The 27,743-nt window shown below is 41.3% G+C and overlaps 1 protein-coding gene across 3 annotated transcripts in view; it reads right to left on the bottom strand.

The window, feature by feature from the left end:
- Nucleotides 1-5,884: 5,884 nt before the first annotated feature.
- ascc3 (activating signal cointegrator 1 complex subunit 3) overlaps nucleotides 5,885-27,743 on the bottom strand; it is a 251,624-nt gene continuing 229,765 nt past the window's right edge. For all 3 annotated transcript variants that reach the window (XM_041793322.1, XM_041793323.1, XM_041793324.1), the window contains exons 38-42: nucleotides 18,175-18,326; nucleotides 16,062-16,212; nucleotides 14,847-15,053; nucleotides 10,395-10,570; nucleotides 5,885-6,090 (exon numbers count right to left, since the gene is read on the bottom strand). In XM_041793322.1, the coding sequence (XP_041649256.1) occupies nucleotides 5,943-6,090; nucleotides 10,395-10,570; nucleotides 14,847-15,053; nucleotides 16,062-16,212; nucleotides 18,175-18,326 (834 nt within the window). In that variant the 3' untranslated portion in view covers nucleotides 5,885-5,942. The remainder of the gene's footprint in view (nucleotides 6,091-10,394; nucleotides 10,571-14,846; nucleotides 15,054-16,061; nucleotides 16,213-18,174; nucleotides 18,327-27,743) is intronic.

Genomic DNA, 27,743 nt, shown 5'->3' with positions numbered 1-27,743 from the left:
ACTGCGCCAGCTAAAAATGGACAATGGTGAGACTGCTGCTAAAAGTCATATGGGGAAAGGTAATACACAGTTAAGGGAGATCAGTGAGCACGAATTTTACGAACTACCTACCCAGCATACATTCAGCCAAGGAGATGATGTTCTTCGAAAGTATCCTCACACTCATGAACCAAGCAGGAATGCACCCCTCATGCTGGAGGATCAGCAAAGGCAAAATCCATTTTGAAACGTCTATAGCCAAAGAGAACAGCCATACATGACAAGACCATCCAGCAGCTTTTATCAACCTGCTCAGCAAACTCCAGGTGTTGTGTTGAGAACCAGCGAGCCCAGTTCATCTGCTATGGCAGATTTGGCTAAATATTTGGTACGGCAGGAAATGGTAAGCTCTGGACTACTAAAATTTGACAACCAGCCAGAAAATTACTGGGCCTGGAAGGCATCTTTCCGCAGCTCCACGGAGGGCTTAAACCTGACAGCTAGGGAAGAGCTGGACCTCCTGTGCAAGTGGCTTGGCCCAAAATCATCTGAGCAAGCAAAGAGAATACGGGCAGTCCATATCCATAATGCAGGAGCAGGAATAACTATGGTGTGGCAAAGGCTTGAAGACTGCTATGGAACACCTGAAGCCATAGAAAATGTGCTTCTCAAGAAAATTGATGATTTTCCAAAAATCTCCACCAAAGACAATCTGAAGTTGAGAGAGCTTGGAGACATTCTTTTAGAGCTTGATGCTGCCAAATCAGATGGATTTTTACCTGGTCTTACCTACCTAGATACATCTCGTGGCATCATCCCGATTGTCCAAAAGTTACCTTACCCCCTCTATGACAAGTGGGTCTCTCTTGCATCATGTTACAAGGAAAGCCACCAAGCAGCTTACCCTCCATTCTCTGTCTTTGCAGGTTTTGTGTGTGACCAAGCCAAGACACTTAATGATCCAAGCTTTGCTGTGCTTACGGATAGTCCAGGTACTGGTAGGATGGAAAAACCCTTCAAAACCAACATGAAGATGCCAGTTTCAGTTTGGAGGACAGAGGTCTCAGTGGATTCTGACCTCCTCAACAAAGAGTGTGGTAGATCCAGACAAGCAATGTCCCCTCAAAGAGAAAAACATCTGTTTTAGGTGCTGTGCATCATCCAGTCACCTGGCCAAAAGCTGTGACAAAAGAATCCAGTGTAGGGAATGTAGCAGTAACAGTCACCCTACCGCACTACATCCAGGGCCACCTCCATGGATAACTGGTTCCTATCTAACTCCAAAAGAGCAGGGCGGGGAGGAAAATGAAAGTACCCCTCAAGCTGTGACATCTAAGTGTACTGTACGAGATCATGCGCTAAAATCTGCCTTGTCAGAGTTTATCCAGAAGGTCAGAGAGAGCGAGCTGTCAAGATGTATGCTGTCCTCAACGAACAGAGTAACAAATCCCTGGCAAGAACAGTTTTTCCACCTCTTTGATATTACAGAGGATAAAACACCATATACCCTGAAAACATGTATGGGAGTCACAGAAACCACAGGGCGCCATGCTTGCAACTTTATCATATGACCGAACTGAAATCCCTACACCAGAAATTGCTCAACACTACAACCATCTCAGAAAGGTAGTGGACAAGATACCAGCTCTGGATCCCACTGCAGCTATCCTTGTGTTGCTCGGCCGGGATATACCTCAAGTCCACAAAGTCCGGGAGCAATGCAATGGACCCAATGATGCACCCTATGCCCAGTGTCTTGACTTGGGCTGGGTGATAGTGGGAGAAGTTTGCCTTGGGAAAGCTCATAAGTCTGACTGTGTCAACGTTTACAGGACCAACTTGCTAAGCAATGGCCGCACTTCTCTTTTTAACCCTTGCACCAACAGCTTTCATGTCAAAGAGAAATTTGATTCTTCAGGTCAACACCACCATTTTCCAAGTGAAACAGAGATGAGAGATCTGTTTAACGAAATGGACAGGCTTGGCAAAGATGTGTTTCAGCGAACGCCACAAGATGACAAAGCTGCTATGTCTGTAGAATACAAAGCCTTCTTAGAAATAATGGACAGGAAGGTCTTCATGGATGACTCTAACAGCTGGGTGGCGCCGTTACCCTTCAGAGAGCCAAGGTCCAAACTGCCCAACAACAGAGCACAAGCAGTCAAGCATCTGAAGACATTATGCCACATGCTTGAGAAAAAGCCAGTCATGAGGGAACACATGGTTTCTTTTATGCAAAAGATCTTTGAGTCAGGTCATGCCGGACCAGCCCCACCATTAAGTGAGCAACAAGAATGCTGGTATTTACCAATCTTTGGAGTCTATCATCCACGTAAGCCAGGTCAGATACGAGCAGTGTTTGACTCAAGTGCCAAGCATGATGACATCTCATTTAATGACGTCCTGTTAAGTGGTCCTGACTTCAACAACTCCCTTCTGGGAGTTCTCACTCGCTTTCGGAAGGAACCTGTAGCCGTGGCTGCAGACATAGAGCAAATGTCCTACTGCTTCAAGGTCACTGAACAGCATCGTGACTTCTTACGTTTCCTCTGGTTCAAGGACAACAACCCCAACAAGAAGATCGTTGAGTACCGGATGACTGTCCATGTTTTTGGCAATAGCCCCTCTCTGGCTGTTGCCATATATGGCTTGAGAAGAGCTGCATTTGAAGGCCAGGAAGAACATGGCATAGAGGCAAAGCAGTTTATTCTAAGAAACTTCTATGTGGATGATGGCCTTTCCTCATTCTCCACTAACAACGATGCCATCCTTGTCCTGAAAAAGACAAAAGAAACGCTTGCAGACTCATTCGACTGCATAAAATAGCTTCTAATCACACGGCAGTCATGGAGGCATTTCCACCAGAGGAATGTGCTAAAGAACTGAGAAACCTAGAGTTTGGAGCCGATCCTCTGCCCTTACAGAGAAGTTTGGGACTGAATTGGAATCTACAAAGGGACAGCTTCACGTTCATTGTCCACCAAGATGAGAAACCATTCACTCGCAGGGGTGTCCTCTCGACCGACAACAGCCTGTTTGACCCTTTGGGTTTCGTGGCCCCAATAACAGTGCAAGGCAAAGCTCTAGTCAGAGAGTTGTGTACAGAGAACTGTGAATGGGATGCTCCATTACCTGCAGAAAAAGAGACACTGTGGAAGACTTGGAGAAACTCGCTTATGGCACTTGAACAGCTTCAGATTCCAAGAACATACCTACCTATATCCTTGCTCTCCACTCAGCACAGGGAACTATGTGTCTTTTCTGACGCATCCATTGTGGCCATCTCGGCAGTGGCCTATCTTAGAGCAGTCGATGGTGAAGGTCATGTTCACGTTGGATTCTGCATGGGAAAATCCAAATTAGCACCATGACACACCCATACAGTGCCTTGTCTAGAGCTGTGTGAAGCTGTGTTGGCAGTCGAGCTAGCTGACATGTTGGTGGATGAGCTAGATATTGAAATCCACACTGCGCAGTTCTACACAGACAGCAGAGTCGTGTTGGGCTACATTTACAACACCAACCGGAGGTTCTATGTGTACGTTGCCAACAGAGTTGCCCGCATTAGGAAGTCTACGCATCCCGAACAGTGGCACTTCATCAACACAGAAGACAATCCAGCAGACCATGGAACACGTCCAATCCAAGCTGCACAACTGAAAAGTACAAACTGGTTTTCAGGTCCTTCCTTCCACAAAAAAAAAGGATGGAAATGTACCACCTCAGCCAACAGAGTTTGAGCTTGTGGAACCATATGTAGATGCAGATGTACATCCCCTAGTTGAAACCTTTGCAACAAGGGCATCTGAGACCCAGTTTGGTTCTCATAGATTCGAACGCTTTTCCAGTTGGAAGTCACTTACCTGTGGCATAGCCAAACTTGTCCAGAAAGTCAGATCCTTTTCTAAGGATCTGGATGGAGTTTGCAAAAAGCAGATGAGCTTGTGCAGGCAAGGACACTTATCATCCGCAGTGTACAGCAAGAAACACTCACGGAAGAAATAAAGACTATATCCAAAGGGGAGACTGTTTCAAAACACAGTCCTCTCAGAAAGTTGGATCCCATCTTGGACACAGAAGGTTTGGTGAGGATTGGTGGTCGGATGTCATTAGCTTCACTCTCTTGGGAAGAGAAACATCCAATAATCATCCCAAAAAACAACCACATTGCCACAGTGCTGGTGCGACACTACCATGAAAAAGTTGCTCACCAGGGCAGGCACATCACTGAAGGGGTCATCAGATCTGCTGGATTGTGGATCATTGGAGGGAAGAAGTTGGTGTCAAGCATCATACACAAGTGTGTGACTTGTCAGAGGCTGCGTGGTGACATGAAAAGCCAAAAAAAGTCTGACTTACCTGCTGATCGCCTTACCCAAGCTTTATTCACACATGTTGGGCTAGATGTGTTTGGCCCATGGACAGTGTGTGCTCGTCGTACCAGAGGAGGCCTCTCAGAAAGTAAGCGCTGGGTTGTTATATTTACATGTTTGGTTACAAGAGCTGTACATATGGAGGTGGTTGAATCTTTGTCAACATCAAGCTTCATAAACGCACTAAGACGATTTTCTGCAATCAGAGGGCCAGCAAAACTGTTTCGTTCAGACCGTGGGACAAACTTTGTTGGCACCTGCAAAGAACTTGGAATCACTCCAGAAAATGCATTGCTCCAATCTTACCTCAGAGATCAAGGCTGCACATGGGACTTCAATCCACCACACTCTTCCCATATGGGAGGAGTGTGGGAATGGATGATTGGAGTGGCTCGCCGCATCTTGGATTCTATGTTGTTAAAAGTGCACTCCCCAAGTTTATCACATGAAGTCCTTGTCACATTGATAGCAGAGGTTTCTGCGATAATGAATGCACAAAAGTTAGAAACGTGAAAAGTCATAGCAATCATCCTGGGAAGAAGCTGAAATGTTTTTAAGTTTGAACGGCATTGATACTACAAAGTCTGAAGGAGTAGATAGGCAGCACGGAAGAATAAAAATGGCTGACACAAAGAGCCATAGATGCTCAGCATCCCCACTGATACAGAACAGACAGAGGTGTTTGGTGTTTCAGGATCACATCAGGAGAATAACGGGTCCTGGATTTGTAGAGACTGATGTGAAGGCGTGGAGGAGACAACACACTGTTTCCTGCTTCAGGCCTGAAATTACAGACTTCATGATTTTTCCTTTTTTTTTTTTGTTTTTGTTTTTTAAACCAAAAACCATCATCGTCTTCTCTCAGTTAAACCAAATGTCTGTTTCTGTGATCATAAACCAGAACAGTGAGAACAGGATCATTTAACCAAATCCAGCAGCCTGATCCTGCACTAACACTAAATCACATATCTGACTTTACAAACAATCAAACAAACAAGAAAACAATCAAGCAAACAAGCTAACAAACAAGCAAGCATACAACCATCAAGCAAACAAACAAACATTGGAAACAAGAAAATTTAGTCATTTAAATCTAGAGAAACACCCTTTTCCATAAAGATGATGGTGAGCTAAAAATTCTAGTTGATATTAGAGACTGCTTCATTTAGACTAACATGTAACATGCATTTCAATAGTCCAGTTTTAGTCTACATTATGTAACTTCTAACTGCATGTAAATGCTCTTGAGTGTTTTAAGGCATCAAGCCACAGCCTCTGCGAATAACCAGAGGAGATTCACACCACAAACAGACGTGTCGGTGTGGTCTTCCTCCGTAAAACTCCTGTAGAGGACAGAAAAGTATTCTTAAACCTGCTCTGACTCAGGTCAAATCCAGCTGCGACATCCAAAGTTAAATCAGAAAAGGAATAAAGGCTCTTCGTTTTGCTCTGATAGCAGCTTTAATACCAGCAACATGAAGAGAACTGAGAAAGTTGGTTAAGTTGACAGAAAATTCAAGCTCAGTCTGATCTGAAAGAGAAAAGAGGTCTAAATCAGATGGTCTGAAATCTTTATTCTGTCTCTGTAGTTCAGCTGAGGCTGAGCTCAGTCACTGAGTCGGACACCTCCGTGTTGACCTGGGCAGCGATGCTGGCGGGCATCACGTTCAGGTGGATGTCGTACTGCTGGTCCAGACCCATGTAGCTGTCACTCATCAGGTACAGTGTGTAGATGCACCTAAAGAGGAGGCAGATGGATCTGCAGTTAGAACAAGAGCAGGAAGAAACAGGTCTGAGAGTCAGCCATGACATTCACTCTAAATGAAGCCGACGCAAAGAACTGTGGGTCGTCTTTTACTCTCTCCTTTAGAAAAGGATGGCCCATGGAACAGGGGTCAGCAACTAAGTTTGGCCTCGGGCCAAATTCTTTTCTGACCGAGTCTGGTGGGCCGAAATTACATCTTCATCAGGCAAAACCTGTCTTTCCTAATAAAAAACACATTTTTTCTCATCTATACTTTTATATCTTGTACAAAAATGTAATTTAATAAAGTTATTTATTTAAAATCAATGAATTTGATACAGGCTGTCATTATTTATTTATTTGATCTTTGAGCCAAGCTTGTTATTTGCTTTAATTCAATGAAACAGATGTTGCACTTTGTCTGTTACAGTGCCACACAGAGAGCGATTTTTCCTTTTTTCTCCTTTTTCTCAGCGCACACATGTGCCAGTTAAGTTTCTACCTCAAGCTAGTGTGCGTCTGAAGTCAAGCAGATGCTGCTTTATTTTATTTTATCATATTTTGTCACGACTTTTGAATAAATGTTCTGAAATCTGTGTGGAATTGTCATTTTTGTGATAGCAAATATATGTATTATTATTTTTTTTAATCAGTTCTTTAATCAATGTCATCTGGTGGGCCAGGTATAATTGGCGGTGGGCCAATTTTGGCCCGCGGGCCGCCCGTTGTCTACCACTACCATAGAATAATAAGCGAAATGAAAAGAAGCAAAAGTTAAGTTATTTTCATTATCACAGAGCGAATTCTAACAGGTGACACTAAAATACTTCTGGGTCCTTCTACTCAACTCCTGATCCAGCACCATCTCTTAGACCTACCCTGCTCATGTCTGGTCTGACATAATCCTGATCCAGCACTGCCTCTTAGACCTTGTACAGCTTGCAGATGGGCACCATCATTAAACAAACAACATCCATAATCCATGATATACCATTTACAAATTCAACCACCATTTCTAATATTACTTCAACAATCTAAAACATCCTTAGATTTACTCTAAAGATCCTAGATATGACACTGATGAAGTACATGTAGACAATGGCACTTAGAAAATAGCAGTGTAAATCAATGTGAGTTTATTTTTCATAATAGGAAGCTGCTAAGTCATGGTCAGAGATCCTTGGAGGTTTAGGGTTGAGCATATTTTAGTAGCAGCTGTTGTTTCAGGCTTCTTTTGAAGACAAAGATGGTGACATTTTTATTGTTGTTTCAAGCTCATTCCAGATTTGCAGATCTCTGCAGGCCACACTAAAACTTGTACATTTCAGCTTACGTTTCTGAGCTATTAGGAGTTGTATGTCCCTTGTATTATGTGCACGAGAAAGAACACTATTGGATTATGATCACACAAGTCTATAATTGAGTCTACAGACTACATTAAATACTGTACAAGCATTAAAAACAAAAGAACGTTATATTCAGTAAGCTTCACAAGTCTGAGGTTAAAAACAGAGGGTCAGAGGGAGCATACACCATGATATCACTTGTATAACTTTCTTTTGCAGGACTTGTAATCTACCAAAATAACTAGGATCTGTATTACTTCATATAACATTGCAACAGTTTAAGTGTGGCTCACAGGGACCTGTGCAGAGAAAATATCTTAGTTTGAAAAACAGGCTGACATATTTAGATCATTTCTTTGTCAGTTCATCAATGTGTCTCTGAAAATTCAGGAATTCATCGATGTGAACCCTTAGAAATGTTTTAAATTCAACCCTCTCAATAACATATGAATTTACAAAATTATTTACATGAAGAATAAAAAGGAGTGGACCTAATATTGATTCTTGTGGCACTCCATGTTCCCTTCTATAAATATAACCATATAAAAATAAAACTGTCCTGGTTTCTCTGTTTTAAGGATGATAGCAGACAGCGTCTATCATTCCTGTGGTTCATCAGAGCAGGGAGATGACAAGGCACCAGGAGAGTCAGACAGAATATTTAACAGATAGAGCTTGTGGAGTGGAAACGGGCTAATATCTGCTTAAATCAAGGATATTCAGACTGAACAGAGATCAGGACTGTTTCCTACAGACGCAGTGGACCACTGACACAAGGTTATAATAGTTTGGGATTTTTCATTAGTTTTTATTTTTATTTCATTTTCACTTTCTGTGTTTGATTTCAGTTTAGTTTTTATTAGTTTTGACTGCTGGTTAGTTTAGTTTAGTTTCTATTAGTTTTGACTGCTGGTTTGATAGTTTAGTTTAGTTCTTATTAGTTTTAGAGTTAGCTTTAGTTTTTTTACGGATAGATGTCAGGGCTGAGTGAGTATCATACATTTTTAAAAACATATTAAAACAGGCTACTCTTCACTTATCATTTTATTTACTTAATTACGATGTTTGAATAAAACTCCAGACATAAAACTACCACCATGTAAAGTCTGAACCAATCAGATCAGGCAATTTTCCACTCCCCAGACTCTGGTGTAGGTGCCAGTCAGTCTGGTTGTGTCAAAGACTAAAACTAAGGAGATTTTGTCTCCATTTTTTTACAGTTTCAATTAGTTTTCATTTTTTTGGTAAAGCTTAGTTTTTATGTATTTTCAGTCAACTAAAATGATTTTTGGATTTTAGTTTTAGTTATTCAGTTAGTTTTATTTAACTATAATAATCTTGCGCTGACATTTATCTGGAGTCATAAACAGAGGGGGCAAAGCAACCATCAGTCTGGTTCATCAGGGGTAGAGGTAAAACTGAATTAACTTAGTTAATACCAAACCATACATCAGATTTCTTCCTGTTTCCTGTTCACTTCTTTTACTTTAGTTTAAAAAGATCACCCTGTGGTTGTTAAACCAGGTCAGGTTCAGTAGTCTCTATCAAAACCAGACCTACATACCCTGGCTGTCTTGCTTCATCTAGTTCAAGTCTAATACCAGTTTAAAAAATAATAACAATAATCATAACTAATTAGTATCAATGCTAATATTAACAGTAATGATTAATACTATTAAGAAAAATATCAATTATTATTATTCATAATATTAGACATATTAATAAAAACAGTGAGTAACAATAGTAAAACAATTTTCATGATTATTATAATCATTATAATCATAAAAACAATGATTATTATTATTATTATTATTATTACATGATTATTATTATCATTTTTTAATCATTATTATTATATTTTTCTCAATCATTATTATTATTGCTTATTTTTTTAAAATAATAATAATAATATTTATTATTATTATTTTCTTTATCATTGTTTTATTACTATTATTACTTTTATTATTATTATTATTATTATTATTATTATTATTTAATCATTATTATTATTTTCTTAATCATTAATATTATAATACATTTTTATTTTATTTATTTATTTATTTATTTATTATTTTCTTTATCATTATTTTTATTACTTTTATTATTATATTACTATTACATTTTTTATTATTATTATTATTATTAATATATATATATATATATATATATATTTTTTTTTTTTTATTATTGTAAATACAATGCTGTGATGCCACATGACCACCCTCCATAGCTATACTGTTGTTTGAAAAATGCTATAACTTGTGCCATCACTGGGCCAAAAAGGTTCTGTTTGTCTGAATTCAAATAAAAATGCTACATGTCATGTCTTTTGCAAGGGAAACAGAAATCCACAGGCTAGAAATAACATTGAATGGAGGCAGGGACAGCATGACTGCAGTATTTGATGCTTCCATTTAGAAAGAAACCCCATTTCAGACTGGCTGCGTGCTTTGCTGCTTGTATGTGTTGTGCCTGTCTGCAGCTTTCACACAAGGTGGGTGTTTGCTGCGTGTCAGCCACATCTCCCTGCTGTCAAAGCCCTGTCATTCTTCATAAGTTTTACCTCAATAAACCCCCTATAAGCAACTTCATTCAATGTATAGTGGAAGTGTGTCAGGAACTATTCAAAATAAAAGCATTCTCTACAAACGAAAGGAGTTTCTCTACAAAATGCTAAATTGGGCTTTTAATTTGGAAAGCACAAACCAGAAGCGTACTCAAACTGTGTTTATCTTTCCTGTGACAGAAAGCTTCACTAATAGTAGATCTTTGGAGAACAGGAGTATTTAAGCTTGTGGTCTTCCTCAGGGTAATCAGGACACACATTGTAAACATGTCCCACCCACGTTGATGTGCATATGTGCTACAACAAGGCAAATATGGCTCCCCATTTATCATTCCCTGTCTATTATGGTCCGTAACCACAGACGGGGCACGGAAAAAATAGCTTACCTTCCTGTTTTCTCTGGCGTGTAAAAGGCGACAGAAACAGACATGCGGTTGCGTACGTAGCCGACTCGTTTGACGGCGAGCAGCTCCCTGCGATCGACCTCGCCAACTACCAGGAACCAGCCTTCATCCTTCACCTTGGGGAAGCGAGGAGCCTGGGCCTTACTGTCCTGTTTCCTCTGAGGAAGGAGACGTACAAAGCGGTTAGAGACCATGGTGGGTAGGTTTGTTTAATCCATGAACAGTCTATCTAGTAAACCTCCCAGTGAAACCAGAGCTGTGATCACAAATGCTGGTTCAGCAATCACAAAGTTAGATTGTACAATTATTGATGGATCTGAACTTCTCTGCACAACTTATGCTCCAGCTTTCTTTGAAACAGTGTTACATTGAGTAGTTCTATATCTGATAAAGGATAGATTCTTCTGTTTAGTAGAATATCTGAGCAGGTTTCTTCAACTCTTTATGCCTAATCATTCATAGAAGAGATTCAGAAAGAGTCCTAAACTGTTACGTTTCACAGCAACGGTTCAAAGCAGTCCTAAAACTGAGCAAAAGTTCACTACTAAATCACCAGAGGACCCTTTAAGTGTCTGCAACATCTGAGGATCAGTATATCTTTAAGACATGTCTGCATCTGCAGCCAACGTGCAAAGACACCACAGAACGACACTGGAGAAGATAGAGGATGGGATTGGTCTCTCTGAGTGGAAGGACTGCTTATAAACAGGAAAAAGGGCTTTCTGTAGCATGTTTTTTCCTAATATAGGGCAAATAAAACAGAGATGGAGTTAGAAATATATGAGAATACACACCAGGGTCAAGGCTGTGGTTCTTTCCAATCCAGACCTAGCTACTAACAGTCCTATGCCTCCATTTCTATTGGTTTATTCATGTTTTAAACTACTCATTTATTTTTTTTTTTCTATTTATACCCTTCTTTAAAAGTGATGCTGGTTAGTTCCTTCCTCCAACAGTTGCTCCTACAGGCAGTGCCATGAATCTGTGCCCTTTTAACAGCTTTTCTCCCTCCTTCTGTCAAGATCATGCTTTTGATGGAAATGCTGATCAACCTTGTGGGCTAAAAGATGGAACAATGATGTGTTGAATGACAGGTGCTGGTTCCCATTTCACAACCAGTTCCCTCTCTTCCCTCTCTGCCATTATTTCTGATGTTTTCTGACCAAATAAAGAGACATTGAGGAGCCAAAAGACTATAATCCAGATCTCTAAAAGAGACTGATTGCCATCACAGAGAGTGAGGCTGGACTGATATCAGCTGTGAAAAGAAGATCTGGGCTTACGATGACAAACTGCACTAAACTATGAAGCTGCAAAAATGGGTTAGGTGTGGAAAAAATGGGTTAAAACAGTCAAACAAGTGTTCAAATGGGCAAAAGGGATAACAGGAGACAAAAAGTGGCACAAAGGACAAAAAGCAAAAAAGGTAGGTTAAAAGAGGCAAAAAGTAGTGGCAATAATTAATGGTAAAAGTGGTGATAAGGGGTTAAAAAGTAGCACAACAAAACATTGTCAAGATGCAAACCCAATAATAGGTAGACTGTTTCAGCTCCAACTTGAGGAAACTGTTAGCCAGGATGCTGGCACCAATGCTACTGATCCAACACATGCACATTATTGATATCATCAATAAATCACTACTGGGGAGGGACCATACTCTGGGGTTATCAGGGGCCAATCTCTGGATTTATCAGGGGTCCATTCTCTGGGTTTATCAGGGGTCCATTCTCTAGGGTTATCAGGGGCCATTCTCTGTGTGTATGAGGGGTCCATTCTCTAGGGTTATCAGGGGCCATTCTCTGGGTTTATCAGGGGTCCATTCTCTAGGGTTATCAGGGGCCATTCTCTGGGTTTATCAGGGGTCCATTCTCTAGGGTTATCAGGGGCCATTCTCTGGGTTTATCAGGGGTCCATTCTCTAGGGTTATCAGGGGCCATTCTCTGGGTTTATCAGGGGTCCATTCTCTAGGGTTATCAGGGGCCATTCTCTGTGTGTATGAGGGGTCCATTCTCTAGGGTTATCAGGGGCCATTCTCTGGGTTTATCAGGGGTCCATTCTCTAGGGTTATCAGGGCCCATTCTCTGTGTGTATGAGGGGTCCATTCTCTAGGCTTATCAGGGGCCATTCTCTGGGTTTATCAGGGGTCCATTCTCTGGGGTTATCAGGGGCCATACTCTGGATTTATCAGGAGTCCATTCTCTGGGGTTATCAGGGGCCATTCTCTGGGTTTATCAGGGGTCCATTCTCTGGGGTTATCAGGGGCCATTCTCTGGATTTATCAGGGGTCCATTCTCTGGGGTTATCAGGGGCCATTCTCTGGATTTATCAAGGGTCCATTCTTTGGGTTTATCAGAGGTCCATTCTCTGGGTTTATCAGGGGTCCATTCTCTGGGTTTATCAGGGGTCCATTCTCTAGGGTTATCAGGGGCCATTCTCTGGGTTTATCAGGGGTCCATTCTCTAGGGTTATCAGGGGCCATTCTCTGGGTTTATCAGGGGTCCATTCTCTAGGGTTATCAGGGGCCATTCTCTGGGTTTATCAGGGGTCCATTCTCTAGGGTTATCAGGGGCCATTCTCTGGGTTTATCAGGGGTCCATTCTCTAGGGTTATCAGGGGCCATTCTCTGTGTGTATGAGGGGTCCATTCTCTAGGGTTATCAGGGGCCATTCTCTGGGTTTATCAGGGGTCCATTCTCTAGGGTTATCAGGGCCCATTCTCTGTGTGTATGAGGGGTCCATTCTCTAGGCTTATCAGGGGCCATTCTCTGGGTTTATCAGGGGTCCATTCTCTGGGGTTATCAGGGGCCATACTCTGGATTTATCAGGAGTCCATTCTCTGGGGTTATCAGGGGCCATTCTCTGGGTTTATCAGGGGTCCATTCTCTGGGGTTATCAGGGGCCATTCTCTGGATTTATCAGGGGTCCATTCTCTGGGGTTATCAGGGGCCATTCTCTGGATTTATCAAGGGTCCATTCTTTGGGTTTATCAGAGGTCCATTCTCTGGGCTTATCAGGGGTCCATTCTCTGGGTTTATCAGGGGTCCATTCTCTGGGTTTATCAGGGGTCCATTCTTTGGGTTTATCAGAGGTCCATTCTCTGGGTTTATCAGGGGTCCATTCTCTGGGTTTATCAGGGGTCCATTCTCTGGGTTTATCAGGGGTCCATTCTCTGGGTTTATTAGGGGCCATTCTCTGGATATATCAGGGTCCGTTCTCTGGATGTATCAGGGGCCCATTCTCTGTGTGTATGAGGGGTCCATTCTCTGGGTTTATCAGGGGTCCATTCTCTGTGTGTATGAGGGGTCCATTCTCTGGGTTTATCAGGGGTCCATTCTCTGGGTTTATCAGGGGCCCATTCTCTGGGTTTATCAGGGGTCCATTCTCTAGGGTTATCAGGGGCCATTCTCTGTGTGTATGAGGGGTCCATTCTCTAGGGTTATCAGGGCCCATTCTCTGTGTGTATGAGGGGTCCATTCTCTAGGCTTATCAGGGGCCATTCTCTGGGTTTATCAGGGGTCCATTCTCTGGGGTTATCAGGGCCCATACTCTGGATTTATCAGGAGTCCATTCTCTGGGGTTATCAGGGGCCATTCTCTGGGTTTATCAGGGGTCCATTCTCTGGGGTTATCAGGGGCCATTCTCTGGATTTATCAGGGGTCCATTCTCTGGGGTTATCAGGGGCCATTCTCTGGATTTATCAAGGGTCCATTCTTTGGGTTTATCAGGGGTCCATTCTCTGGGTTTATCAGGGGTCCATTCTCTGGATTTATCAGGGGTCCATTCTCTGGGGTTATCAGGGGCCATTCTCTGGATTTATCAGGGGTCCATTCTCTGGGGTTATCAGGGGCCATTCTCTGGATTTATCAGGGGCCATTCTCTGGATTTATCAGGGGTCCATTCTCTGGGGTTATCAGGGGCCATTCTTTGGATTTATCAGGGGTCCATTCTCTGGGGTTATCAGGGGCCATTCTCTGGATTTATCAGGGGTCCATTTTCTAGGGTTATCAGGGGCCATTCTCTGGGTTTATCAGGGGTCCATTCTCTGGGTTTATCAGGGGTCCATTTTCTAGGGTTATCAGGGGTCCATTCTCTGGGTTTATCAGGGGTCCATTCTCTGTGTGTATGAGGGGTCCATTTTCTGGGTTTATCAGGGGTCCATTCTCTGGGTTTATCAGGGGTCCATTCTCTGGGTTTATCAGGGGCCCATTCTCTGGGTTTATCAGGGGTCCATTCTCTGGGTTTATCAGGGGTCCATTCTCTGGGTTTATCAGGGGTCCATTCTCTGGGTTTATCAGGGGTCCATTCTCTGGGTTTATCAGGGGTCCATTCTTTGGGTGTATCTGGTGGCCCCAGCCACCTATGCAGGCTGCCTGGTTCTGAGTACATGTGTCCTACTATAAAAGTAGAAAAGAGTGTTGGTGTTAAGTTTACTGACCCTCTGCTGTCCCATGTTGATGCGTCTCAGAGAAACCTGCAGGACGTACTCCTGATCGGCGTGGATGTCCAACCAGCTGCTCTCCTCCCTCAGGTTGGCTCCGGATCCTGGAAGACGACGCTCCGTCTGCTCCTGGCTGTCCTCCCACCAGCCCTTCACGCTCATCGACACCTCCAGCACTGGGAGGTGACTCAGGAAGGACCAGGCCTGAAAAAAGGGGTGGTTAATAAATAGTAAAGAACAATGAAAAAGATCTTCATTGATCCATGATCATAGACTCTTTAATAAGAGGATCCTGATCTTACAGAACATCATCTGAACAACCTGGACTATCAGAGTATGTGTGCAGTGAAGCAAGATGAATGTATGAATAGTTAAATGACCAAAAAGACCAAGTAAAGAAAACAGAACCTTATAGAAGTTTACATAAATCACACCAGATCAACAACGATTGCATTCAGTAAGGAACAGAACTGAACCAAAGTGCATGGTGGAGATGAAGCTATGGTCTGATGGGATATGAAATTGGGGCTGATAAAGAACAGAAGATAAAGAGGTCTAAGTGGAGGTCAGTTAGATGGACAGATCACTCAGCCAGTGTACAGTAAGTCTTAGCTGCCTCTTAAGTGTTTTTATGGAGGATTTAACATTTGGTTCAAAGCTAAAGCTCCAGCATGAAGACGGCATAAAAAGAGGAAGGCAGAGAGAGAAAAAAGAGCGGTGGGCCAGGGTATGTGTCTGTGTGAGGAGAAAAGCCTCTCTGATTCACCCAGCAAAACCTATTTATGTGAGGATTACTCTCCCTGAGCGAGTCAGACAGGAGCGCTGCTGCACATCTAATTATTTAATTAGAGAGGCCACTGCACCGCGGGGGAGGTGGGGGGGCGGCGGGGGAGTAAAGGTGGGGAAGGAAGAAAGCGAGAACACTGATTGGGTGAAGCCACAGGGCCTGCTGCAGTGCCCGGACACTCTCATTACTGCTGCAATTAGCACTTAAATTGGAGCTGTAAACCCCATCAATGGAGGGATAATTGGGGCTCCTGGAGGTATCTGGGAGCACGGTGTGACGACTGCTCATCATAAGGGTGTTCATCTGTGCACTAAATGTGGGAAGAAGCCCATTATGAAGATAATGTTTATAATAAATTCATATTCAAGCACATTTTAATGCTATTCAGCTCATTTGTGAAGTAAACCGACCTTCTTCCCTCTTACCTGTGCGATTTGATTTGCCTGCAGCTCTTTGCCGATGATGGACGTGAAAACGTTTTCCTTTCCCCCACAGGCAGCCATCAGCTCAGGAAGCCCTTCGATTGGTCCGCTGAAGCTGCCTGCGTCACTCCTCCCCTTCCTGTTTGCCCATTTCCTGTAGAGCAAAGGAAGAAGAGAGATTTTTAAATCAGCATCGGAACAAATCCCACTCCAGCACCTCCTGCTGTTTGTAACCACAGGACTGTGGAGCCTCTCTTACCATTTTTATTGAGTTTGCACAAAATTATTCAACACTGCAGGTGTTTGGAAGTCCGTGTGGTGTGTGCACAAAAATACTCCGGCTGTTTGAACATTAACTTGATGTACGTCTCTGTGTATTTGCACCTTTATTTGCATGGTAATGTCTATCTGGAGAAAGAGAACATTTTTACTGGCTATAAACAAGTCAGGTGTCCTTTTTCTGCCGCTGCAGAGCCAGAGACATTACATTTTAGTTGTGTTGATTTTTGAGGTAAAAGGGCAAGGTCGTTGTGTCTTCAAACCTTAGGTTTCATCCATCATGAAGAAATGAAGGAATATGGCACATGTGAATCTGCCAAGATCAGACTGTTCTCACAAACTGAGTAAGCGTGCAAGAAGGAGAGTGAGAGAGGCCACCAAGACACCTATGACTACTCTGAAGGAGTTCCAGGCTTCAGCAGCTGAGATGGGAGAGACTCTGCAGAAAACAACTGTTGGCCGGGTTCTTCACCAGTCAGAGCTTTATGGGAGAGTGGCAAAGAGAAAGACACTGTTGAAGAAAACTCAGATTCAATCTGGACTAGAGTTCACCAAAAGGCACATGGGAGACTCCATGGTCAAGAGGAAGAAAGTTCTTTGGTCTGATGAGACCAGAATGGAGCTTTCTGACCACCAAACACTGACATCACCACAAACACACCATCCCCACTGTGAAGCACGGTGGTGGCAGCATCATGCTGTGGGGATGCTTCTCAGCAGCATCATGCTGTGGGGATGCTTCTCAGCAGCCGGCTCTGGAAGGCTTGTAAAAGTAGAGGGTAGAATGAATCCTGGAGGAGAGTCTTATTCAGTCTGACAGAGAACTACGGCTTAGAGGAGATTTATTTTCCAGTAAGACAATGAGCCGAGGCATACAGAGAAAGCTACACAGAAATGGTTTAAAGACAACAAGGGGAATGTTCTGGAGTCTTCTGGCACGTCCTTCATTCCCTCTCCAGATCAAACGATCCCATTTTTTATCAAAATATTTGGTTATTGTGGAAAATTTTAATAAATTTGGGTCAGAAATTGCTATTAGGAAGGCGTTGATGAGTGCTGACCCCAGACCAGTTTAGAACCACTAGTCTAGAGAAATTAAAAAAAAAAAAAAAAGACCTGAATTTCTCAGTGACCTGTGACCTCCAAAATCCAACCCCCTTAGTCTGAGTAAAGGTTTGACAAACATTCTTTGATGCATTCTTGAATTATTATGAGGACACAGGGACCTTGACCATGTACTCTGCAATCTCATCGTCATCTTTGAGTCAAAATGGACATTAGTGCAAATTTGAAGAGGCCCAATGTCTCGACCTTTGACCTCCAAAGTGTGGTCAGGCCATCTGAATCAGAGGCGATATTTGTGCCAAGTTTGAAGGAAATCCCTCAGAGTGGTCTTTAGATGTGATCACAAGAATGGCACAGAAAGGGGCAGACAACCCTGAAACACAACGGCCTCGGCTATCACCAGTCTGGAGGCAGAAGATGCTGAGCTTGAGTATTTCTTTAAATTAACCTTGTCTGTCATTAAGCAGATCTGTCTTGCAAAGGTTCAAGCCGATACGCTTGATCGCTTTCAGAAAAGACTGGACCCCTCAGTGTCATTTGAGGAGATCAAGGCAGTAGGTGTGGTTTAATAGAACTGCAAGCTGGTAATCAATGGTAACTGGTAACATGTGCTATTGCATAGTGGCAGCTTGAACAACAACAACAGCTGCCTGTAGAGTTTGCATTGTGCATTAAAAATGAAAGCAAAGAAAGCACAGATACACAGAGTTAAGAAGACATTCAGCACTTTGGTTTGAATAAGATGAGATCTGAAGCTGATCAGGCTGTTTACCTGAACAGGTAGAGGTCTTGCTGTTCAATGTGTGGTAGCGTCAGCAGCGAGGAGTCGTGCAGCCAGCGGCCCTGAACGATCATCTGAACCAGGTTACAGATGCTGATGGCCGTCACCAGCCAGCCTTCATTAGCAGCTACATCCAGCATGGCCTGAGGAGAGCAAACACAACGGAGGGAGTCAGGTCGCTTGGTTTAAAGGAACAACACACAGAATTTCTGAAATGTCCACATCTTTTAAAACATGACTTCTCCTGTTAAAGTGGAGTTCTTTCATTACCTCACATAGCCAGAAAATCCTTCATTTCAGAGTCAGAATCGGCTTTAATGACCAGGTATGCAACAAAGAATTAGACTCCAACTTCCTCAACCTGAACGTCACAAAAACTCGGGAACTGGTGGTTTATTTCAGAGTTGCTAAATTCCTGAAGCTAGCATGTTCCAGGGGTACAGATTGTTGACTCATACATATGTCTAGGATGTCTAGGAGTACTATTTCAGCGTTTATGAGGCCATTTTATCCACCTATACCATTTTTTATTGAAGTTTTCTGACATTTCCTTTAATCTGCTTGATTTAGTAACCTGACACGCCAGATGGATTTGTTTCACACATCCACCTGGAAAACCTTCAATACTAAGCATTTGGGAAAGGGCAGAGGATTTGAAAAAAAAAAACTCGGAGTGTGATTGGATGAACATTCTGTCTGTCACATCTTTACGGACCAATCAGAGCAACAAAACATGTGATGTAGCCGCTGACAAGGTGCGCGTGTGCAGCTACCGAGGAATAACGCGAACAATGGTGGCTGTAGACATGCCAGTACACGACTTTTGTCGTTTTTGTTTTTGAAAAGAAAACAACTCACTGCTGTTCTTTGTTCTGCTTTTAACAAAGAAACGTCGACAAGTTCTGATAAAACTGGCGCTTTAGCAGAATCCATGCTAATCTCTTCCGCTATAATTGCGCAGGCCTCTTGTTGCTGCTTGCTTACATCACGACTGCCAGGCCTGAAAGTACTGCCCCTCGTCGCTGATTGGTCCTGTCACTTTCTAACTGGGCCCAAATGGTTCAGACGGGAGCTTTGCAAGATGGATTTGCCAGTGAGAAACACAGAAATGGGCGTATCCATCTGCTTTGCAAGATTACTGATTTAATGGATTATCTGAAACAGTCTGAACCACATCATTGAAGTCTGCTCCAGGATTATTGGAGTCCAGTTGAAGGACTTGAGCTGGAGGGTCCGTATGGTCCAGAAAGCCAGACCACATTCTCTCATCTGATTCTATTCTAATGCCCTCAGGGTGGCGCTATCATGTACCCTTAAGGAAAACTAACAGTCGTCAAACTCATGTGAGCCTCCACGCTGCGGCCGCTCAGAGAGACTGTGTCAGGTATGTCCTACTCTAACGTATTTCTGCTGTTGTATTTAATGACTGTATTTACTGAGCTCCATGTTTCCTGCTCATCTGTGGCACTGACATGTGAACGTGGTTGTGTATATGCTGTTTTTTAATCAGGCTTTTAATCAAGACCTTAAAATCTTGCATTTAAGACTTTAACCCTTTTTAAAGGACTCCAGTTTAGCTTTATTAACTTTTAACATGTTTTAGGACCCCACTGACACTGATAAATCCTTAAATATATTTAAAGCACAAAGAGAAGTATGGTTTGTAAGACTGTTTTTGGGCTTTTTGCCTTTATTTTGACAGGACAGCAGCAGAGACTGAGGAGACATCTGGAGTGTGTCTAAAGACGTGAACTCTTCAGACCAAAATGATATTAAACCAGGCAGTAAACACAGATATCTCTTGATTTCTTTATTTCTATGTACATTTATGAAATAGACATTTCAACATGTTTAAGACTTCAGAGGTTCCACAGTGTTCTCCAACAGCCTCACCAGACCGCCTGAGAAAGAACAGCCAGCAAACCAAGCACCCAGCAGAACAGTCATGGCAGGTTCTCATCTCGATGAAAAGGAGTGGATATGCCATAGACAAGTTAATTCAGTCAAACAAAAACTCACGAGTTATCTTATTTTTCATTTCATTTTATTAGTTAGACAAGGGGGGATTTAGAGTGACCAATTTACCTGCAGCAGCATGTTTTTGGAAAGTGGGAGGAAACCGGAGCATCCTGTGGGAAACCCACACAGTCACGGGGAGGACATGCAAACTCCACACAGACAGGACGTGTTCCTGCTGTGAGACCGCGGCGCTAACCACCACCGGACCACCGTGCTGCCCTCTGAAGCTCTGTGAGGCTTACCGCAGCAGTGTCGAGAATTATATGAGGTACCGCTGTTAAATACTGTTCTTCTGAGTCTCATCTAATCTGATCTGATCTAATTTAATCTAATCTGATCTGATCTGAAATAACCTGATTTGATCTAATCTAATATAATCTGATCCGATATAATCTAATCTGATCTGAAATAATGTGATCTGATCTAATCTAATCTAATCTGATCTGATCTAATTTAATCTAATCTGTTCTGATATAATCTAATCTGATCTGAAAAAATCTGATCTGATCCAATCTAATCTGATCTAATATAATCTAATCTGATCTGAAATAATCTGATTTGATCTTATCTAACCTAATCTGACCTGATCTAATTTAATCTAATCTGATCTGATCTGACATAGTCTAATCTGATCTAATCTAATCTGATATAATCTAAACTGATCTGATCTGAAATAATCTGATCTGACCTAATCTAACCTGATCTGATCTGATCTAATCTAATCTGATCTAATCTGATTTTATATAATCCAATCTGATCTGATCTGAAATAATCTGATCTGATCTAATCTAATCTAATCTAATCTAATCTAATCTAATCTAATCTAATCTAGCCTGATCTGATTGGATCTGATCTAATCTGATGTGATCTAATCTAATCTGATATGATTTGATCTTATCTGATCTGATGTGATTTGATCTGATGTAATCTAATCTTGAAACTGAAGCAAACAGCTGCTGAACCCAGTTCAGTATGGAGGAGTAATATACTCAATGACGTTTCCCCACACTGATTATGCTGCTGCAGAAAACCCTCACAGAGCTTCACCTTTTACCTTTGTCCTAGAGATCGTCCACACGACAGCTGAACGTCCTCTTAATCCAGGACCAAAACTGCTGAAAGGGGTTCTTCTTCTTCTCGTTGCCGTCTTCTAGTGGTGGGACTGTCTCCATTTTCTCAGGGTTCAAACTAAACACAAACACAAGATGAGTTTAATCACTGTTACTTTTATTAAGAGGACAGAAGAAGCTCTCTGATCTTGGCTGGGCAATATCCTCCAAAAATCACATCTCTGATGGGCATAACACACGGCCCAAACTAACTGAAACCAGGTAAACACCAAAACTCAATTCACCCAATATCGGCTAATTTCATGGTTTTAAGCATCAAAGGTCCAGACAACTCAGACAGACAGTCCTTAGTTGTGCAAAAACATTGCCAGCATTTCCTTATAATGTGTTTTATGTACATATATAAAGGTGAAGTCAGAGGTTATTCAGTGTATTCACCAATCAGAGAACCACTGTTTGAACAGCTTTTCTCCCTCATTGTGAGATTTATCCATAAAACCAAAATACTGATTTACTGCTTAGTAAATACACCTTTTAGAGAGAGAGGCGTTCATTTAAAAGACTTAGGAACAGCAGTGGTGGGCGGAGCTTCGTGTTTGTTCGAAGCAGCTGAGTTTTACTAACACGGTCATCATGTATTCACACATCAGCATGATTTACTTTACCAGCACAATAGTACATCCTGAATTTATTTCCGAAATGTTGTCTCGTTTGGTAAGTTGTTGGCAGTCAAGTGACCCCCATAAGGGTCAGATGGGGGGACAGGAAGTGAAGATCAGTGGTTAGGAATAAAGGCGATCAGAAGAGAACCTGCATGCTGCAGTTATCATCAGAACATTTCTACATCCATTAGCTATTATCACCACACTTTTAAAGCCCCGCTGGGTTACCAATCTACCCGGCATGGAGGTGATCCAGATCACTAATGGCTCAGTCCTGCAGACCTCCTACTGTGGGTGGATGAAGGGAGGCCAGAAGACAGAAGAGTCTAGGACTGAACTAAAAGATAGCTGTGCCTCTTTAACAGCTTTTCTCCCTTGTTTTATCATACATATACTCTTAAAGGAAACGCTGCTATGCTATTGAGCTTTTAAACCTGGTGGGAGAGAAACTGAGGAATAATGGGTCTTTCAAGAATAAGCCGTCTTTTTTAAATGGACAGTCTCCCTTTTTCATTTAAAAAGCCAAACTGGTACCAAATAAAGCAAACAGACCGGCTCTTAGTACTGAGCTGAGCCCAATGATTCAGATCTCAGAAAAGAGACAGAGGGAGGCTATGAGAACACAAGCCGGATCAGAGTTTACCGTGTACTGAACCAAACTGGACTGCTTAGACCAGTGATACTCGACACATGGCTCTTTTGTGATGATCTGTGGCTCTTTTATATCTTAATTTGATATATTAGTCCCCCAAAAACCTTAAAAAAAAGAAACTTTGACAGAAGAATTGATGCATTGCAGGTAACATTAATCTGCTTATTTCCCACACTTACACAGTAGCCTTTAATTGCCAACCAAGTTTTTATCTCTATAGAAATTCCATTACCCTTATTTGCAATTTTGCCTCTAATTTCCATTTTTTTGCAACTTTAAATCAATTTTTGCTGCTTTTCACCTATTTAAGCTGCCTTTTGCCATTAAATGGCAATTTTCTTTCCATTTGTTGCCACTTTTTGCTCATTTTAGTCATTTTCCCCTCATTTTTCTGCTGTGTCATTTGCTTTGCGAACATTATTGCCACCCGTAACTCTTTTTTGAAAATTTTTCACCCAGTTTTTGCTATTCTATGCCAATTTTGTCCCCTTTCACCCATTTTTGCCACTTTTTTTTTTTTTTTTACCATTTTTGCCCCCTGTAACTGATTTTTTTCAGTTTTCACCCATTTTGCCCCTTTCTCCCCATTTAGCCACTTTTTACCCATTTTCTTCCATTTTTGGTGCTTTTTGTCTATTTTAGTCACTTTTCACACATTTTTGTTATGTTTTTGCTGCTTTTCCCACACACTTTTGCCACGTGTAATTATTTTTTTTTACCCATTTTTGCAACTATTTTTCCCACTGTAGCTGCTTTTTACACAGTCTTTCCCAGTTTTTGCTGCTTTATGTCCATTTAAGTCACTTTGCGCACATTTTGGCCATTTTCTACCCATTTTGCCCCTTTATACCCATTTTTGCCACTTTTTGCCCATTTTAGTCCCTTTTTACAAATTTTTGCTATGTATTTGCTGCTTTTTTGACCATTTTTTTCACCTGTAACTGATTTTTTTCAATCACTTTTTCCCCATTTTTGCCACTTTTTACCTAGGTTTTTGCCATTTAATACAAATTATGCCCCTTTTTGACCATTTTTGATACCTTTTACTTATTTCTATAGCCACTTTAACACTTTCTGCCATGTTTCACCACTTAAATTGTGGATCTTGCTAAGGTATTTTCCAACAGTTTGGCTCTTTGGTTGAGCAGAGTTGAGTAACTTCGGCTTAGAGGAACCAGATTACACAGGGGTGCTGATCGCCTCTGCTCCTCCAAGTTAGAGAGAGGTTTTTAAGCCACGTCTGTTCCTCTGTGAGCTTTCTAAACTTCAAGCCTGGATGTGTCTATACATTTAGAGACAGTCAGCACAGTCATAGACAGCTAAAACTGAGGCTTTATAGTGTTTCTGTATGCAGAATTCACTTCCTGCCCCCTGTCTGGAGCTCTTCTACAGACAAGCTATTGCTGATGTCTTTGCTATGCAAACAGAACGGACACTTACTGGGAGCACTGAGAGATCTGGGTGATAAAGGGGTGTTCGAGGACTTCTTGGGGAGTAATCCTCTCGCTCGCACTCATCGTCAGCATGGCCTTCAGGAGCTCGATGTACTGCTGGTACTCTGCAGCATCATCGTTGTTCTTCACCCGGAGCTGTTTATGACACAGGAGGGTTAGGTCTTTGTTATCATCCTTCAAAGTCTAATGTTGTGTTCACATCAGATGCTTGTAAAATCATTCACACCACTTATTTCATGAGAGTCAATGAAAAGACCCAAGGAGACGCTAACACTGTGAATCTGTCGCATGAATTGAGTGGATTTTTAGTGCAAATTAGGCGAATTTGCACCGCAGGCGACGCATCGTTTGCATCACGTGCTTGTTTGAGAGAGTTGAAAAATCAGAACTCTGGCAAATCACTCATGCCATGATGGCCAATCAGCACGGAGAAACTTGTGGAGTCTGCCAACCCAGCTCTACGACATACGCCTGTTCTACCGGCACAGGAATACTATGGAATAACACAGAATAACGTGGAATAACATGGAATAAATGGGAGTAAAACATATTAAAAAAGAATAAAAGGGAATAAAAGGGAATTAAAATGAATGAAAGGGAAAAAAACGGAATAAGGCGGAGGGGAGTGAGGAGGTCACAGTGCTCAGTAAGGGAAATTAGTGGCATTTAATTGCAAAAGGCAGCTTAAATGGGTGAAAAGTGACAAAAAAAGATGAAAAAAGGGGCAAAAAGCTGGATAAAAGTGTCAAAAATGAGCTAAAAGCAGTAAAAATTGAATGAAAGTGGCAAAAAAAGCAAGTAAGGGCAATGGAAATATACAGTCAAAAATAGAGGTTGACAATTAAACCTACTGTGTAAGTGTGGGAAACAAACTGATTAATGACTTGCAATGGATAATTTCTGCAGTAAAATTTTCCTTTTTAAGGTTTTCTGGGGGAATAATATTCCAAATGAAGACATAAAAGAGCCACAAATCTTCACAAATGAGCCACACGCTGAGTACCACTGATTTAAATGTTCGATCTGTTGGCACGAAGAAATGACTTACTGCTCTAGCTTCATTCTGCGTTACTATCAGCAGCCTGACAAAGAGCATAGTAAACATCACGCAGCCCAAAGCCCACATGTCGATGGCCTCTGTGATTGGCAGTCCTAAAAACACCTCTGGAGCCCTGATTGGTGCAGAAAAGCATCAGAGTCAGTGACACCGTCATAATTCAAGAACATATGTTCATAAAAACCAGAAAAGTCATCTTAGTCCATGTTTGCAACACTCATTTATGTTTGCAGTAAAGTTGCACCATTAAAAAAGACAATTCTGAGAACCACCACTGTACACAGGTCAGCTAATACCCAGGCAGCTCAGAAAAGAGGAAAAAAAATTACCCTATTTACCCTTTCTACCCCTAAGCACTGAAGAGAATCATAAACTTAAATTCTGAGATATGAGTAAGTCAAAAGTCACAATAAGATAAAAAAAAAAAAAGACTATGAAATAGAAATTCATGATTATGACTGCTGATGTAATAATGCAAAATTCATGAGATTTAAAGATGTAACTACAAGAAAAAAAAACACAAAAAAAATTGTGAGATTAAAAGCTTAAATAATGAGTTATAAAGTCATTTAAATAAGACAAAAAAAATCCAAAATAGGAATAAAAGTCCAATTTATGAGATTTGAAGTCATAACTAGGAGATAAAAAACTTAACAATTATGATATAAAAAGCCCAATTAATGGGATTTAAGTCATAAATATGTGAAAAAAGTAAATAATTAGAAAAAAATAAACATTTTGAGATAGTCATAAGTATGAGAAAATTTCAAAATTTTAAGATGAAGTTGGGCATTTAATCTTATAATTTTCCCTTTTTATGTCGTATTTATAGCTTACAATCTCATATTTAAGACTTTTTATCCATAATTTTAATGTAAGATTTTTAAGGAATTGAGAAAATTATCTTTCATATTTTCTTCTTCTATAGCCCAGAAGAAGCTAGGAGTGGACCTCTGTTGTCCTAGTCCACATCATCTAAAGACCCCGTACTCAGATGAACTGGCCTCAGAGCCTAAACAAACATGGATTCTCCTCCTAAAGTGTGCTGTATCATCAGAATGTTCTGGAAGCTTACCTTGAACTAACATTCTGTATCACCATGCCTGGCGTAACTGTAGAGGCCTCACTCGCCAGTCCAAAGTCGATGAGGAGGTCGAATAGGCTGATGTCCAGACTCTCTAAAACCAGGGCCTCGCCACGACTTGTGGTGTAACATTCGTGGAGCTTGATGATGTTAAACTGGTCAAGTCCTTCCTCCGTCAGCATTGTGAGAACTCTTGCCTGGAGAAAAACGACAAGCAGTTAACTTTCTATGTAGAAAAGTCAGAGAGTGAAGGGAAAACACTTCAATGGCAGAGAAACGTCAGACAAACATCCTCCAAATTAAGTGCTAAACTTGTGCCAAGTTTGATCCATCTGTACTCTAGGGCAGTGGTTCCCAAACCTTTTATCACCCAAAGCACACCTAAGGTTAAAGCCAAAATCTCAAGGCACACCATGTTCATATCAGTATAAAACAGACTTTTTAAATAATATAACAGTCAAGGTGGCCCATAAAGGGGGATAAAGAGGAGTGGTTTCTGGGGCCCAGCTAACTGGAGGTGGCAAAAGTGGGCAAAAGATGCCTGAAAGGTGGCAAAAAGTGGTTAAAGTGCTGATAGAACACGGCAAAATCGGGCAAAAAGTGGCAAGACAAAGTCAAAAATGGTTAACAAGTGGTATAAGGGGCTAAAATTTTTTAAAAGTGTCAAAACAAGTTGAAAGTGTCAAAAAGGTGGCAAACTAGGTTACAAGTGGCAGAAAAGTGATAAAAAAGGGTTAAAGTTGCTAAAAGGTGGTAAACAGTGATGAAAATTTTGGCAAAAAATGTCCAGATATTAGTATGATTTATCATCATTTTTAAACTCTTTTTACCAGTTGTTTGCAACTTTTTTTTAATCATTTTTTTACCACTTTCTTTTGCTACTTTTAACCCATTTTTGCCACATTATGCCAGATTTCATCAATTTGCTTTCTTTTGGCCCCTTTTTTTTCCTTTTTTTAAATTTAATTTTATTTATTTTTAACCTATTTTCCATAATTTTCATCAGTTTTAACCCATTTTTACTAACTTTTTTGCCACTGGTCACCCATTATTGCCACCTTTTTGACATTTTCACTAGTTTTTGCCACTTTAACCCATTGTCTGGCCACTTTTTAGCCAATTTTGCTAAAGTCGGGTCATCTTTATAATTTTTAAATAACTTTTAATCTTTTTCTACCACCTTTTTTCAACTTTGAACCTATTATTGCAACATTGTGCCAACTTCACCTATTATTGCCTTTGTCGGCCACTTATTTGCCCATCTTTGCCACATTTTTCCATCACTTTTAAGCCATTTTTACTACCTTTGCCAAGTCTTTTTGCCTTATTGACACTTTCAGCAAGTTTTTGCCACTGTTAACCCATTGTTTGGCCAATTTTTGCCCATTTTTTACAATGTTTCACCAGTTTTTGCCCAATTTTGCCATGTTTTTGCATCACTTTTAACCAATTTTTGCCACCTTGTGGACAGTTTTTGTCTTACTTTTTGCCAAAATTTGCCATATTAAAAAAAGTTACAATTTTTGCCAGTCCTTGCCCACGTTTGGCCACTGTTTGCCCAA

The sequence above is a fragment of the Cheilinus undulatus genome, linkage group 8 (assembly GCF_018320785.1).
Source record: "Cheilinus undulatus linkage group 8, ASM1832078v1, whole genome shotgun sequence".
Lineage (NCBI taxonomy): Eukaryota > Metazoa > Chordata > Actinopteri > Labriformes > Labridae > Cheilinus > Cheilinus undulatus.
The sequence above is the reverse complement of the archived record's forward strand: the minus strand, read 5'-3'. Positions and strand labels throughout refer to the sequence as shown.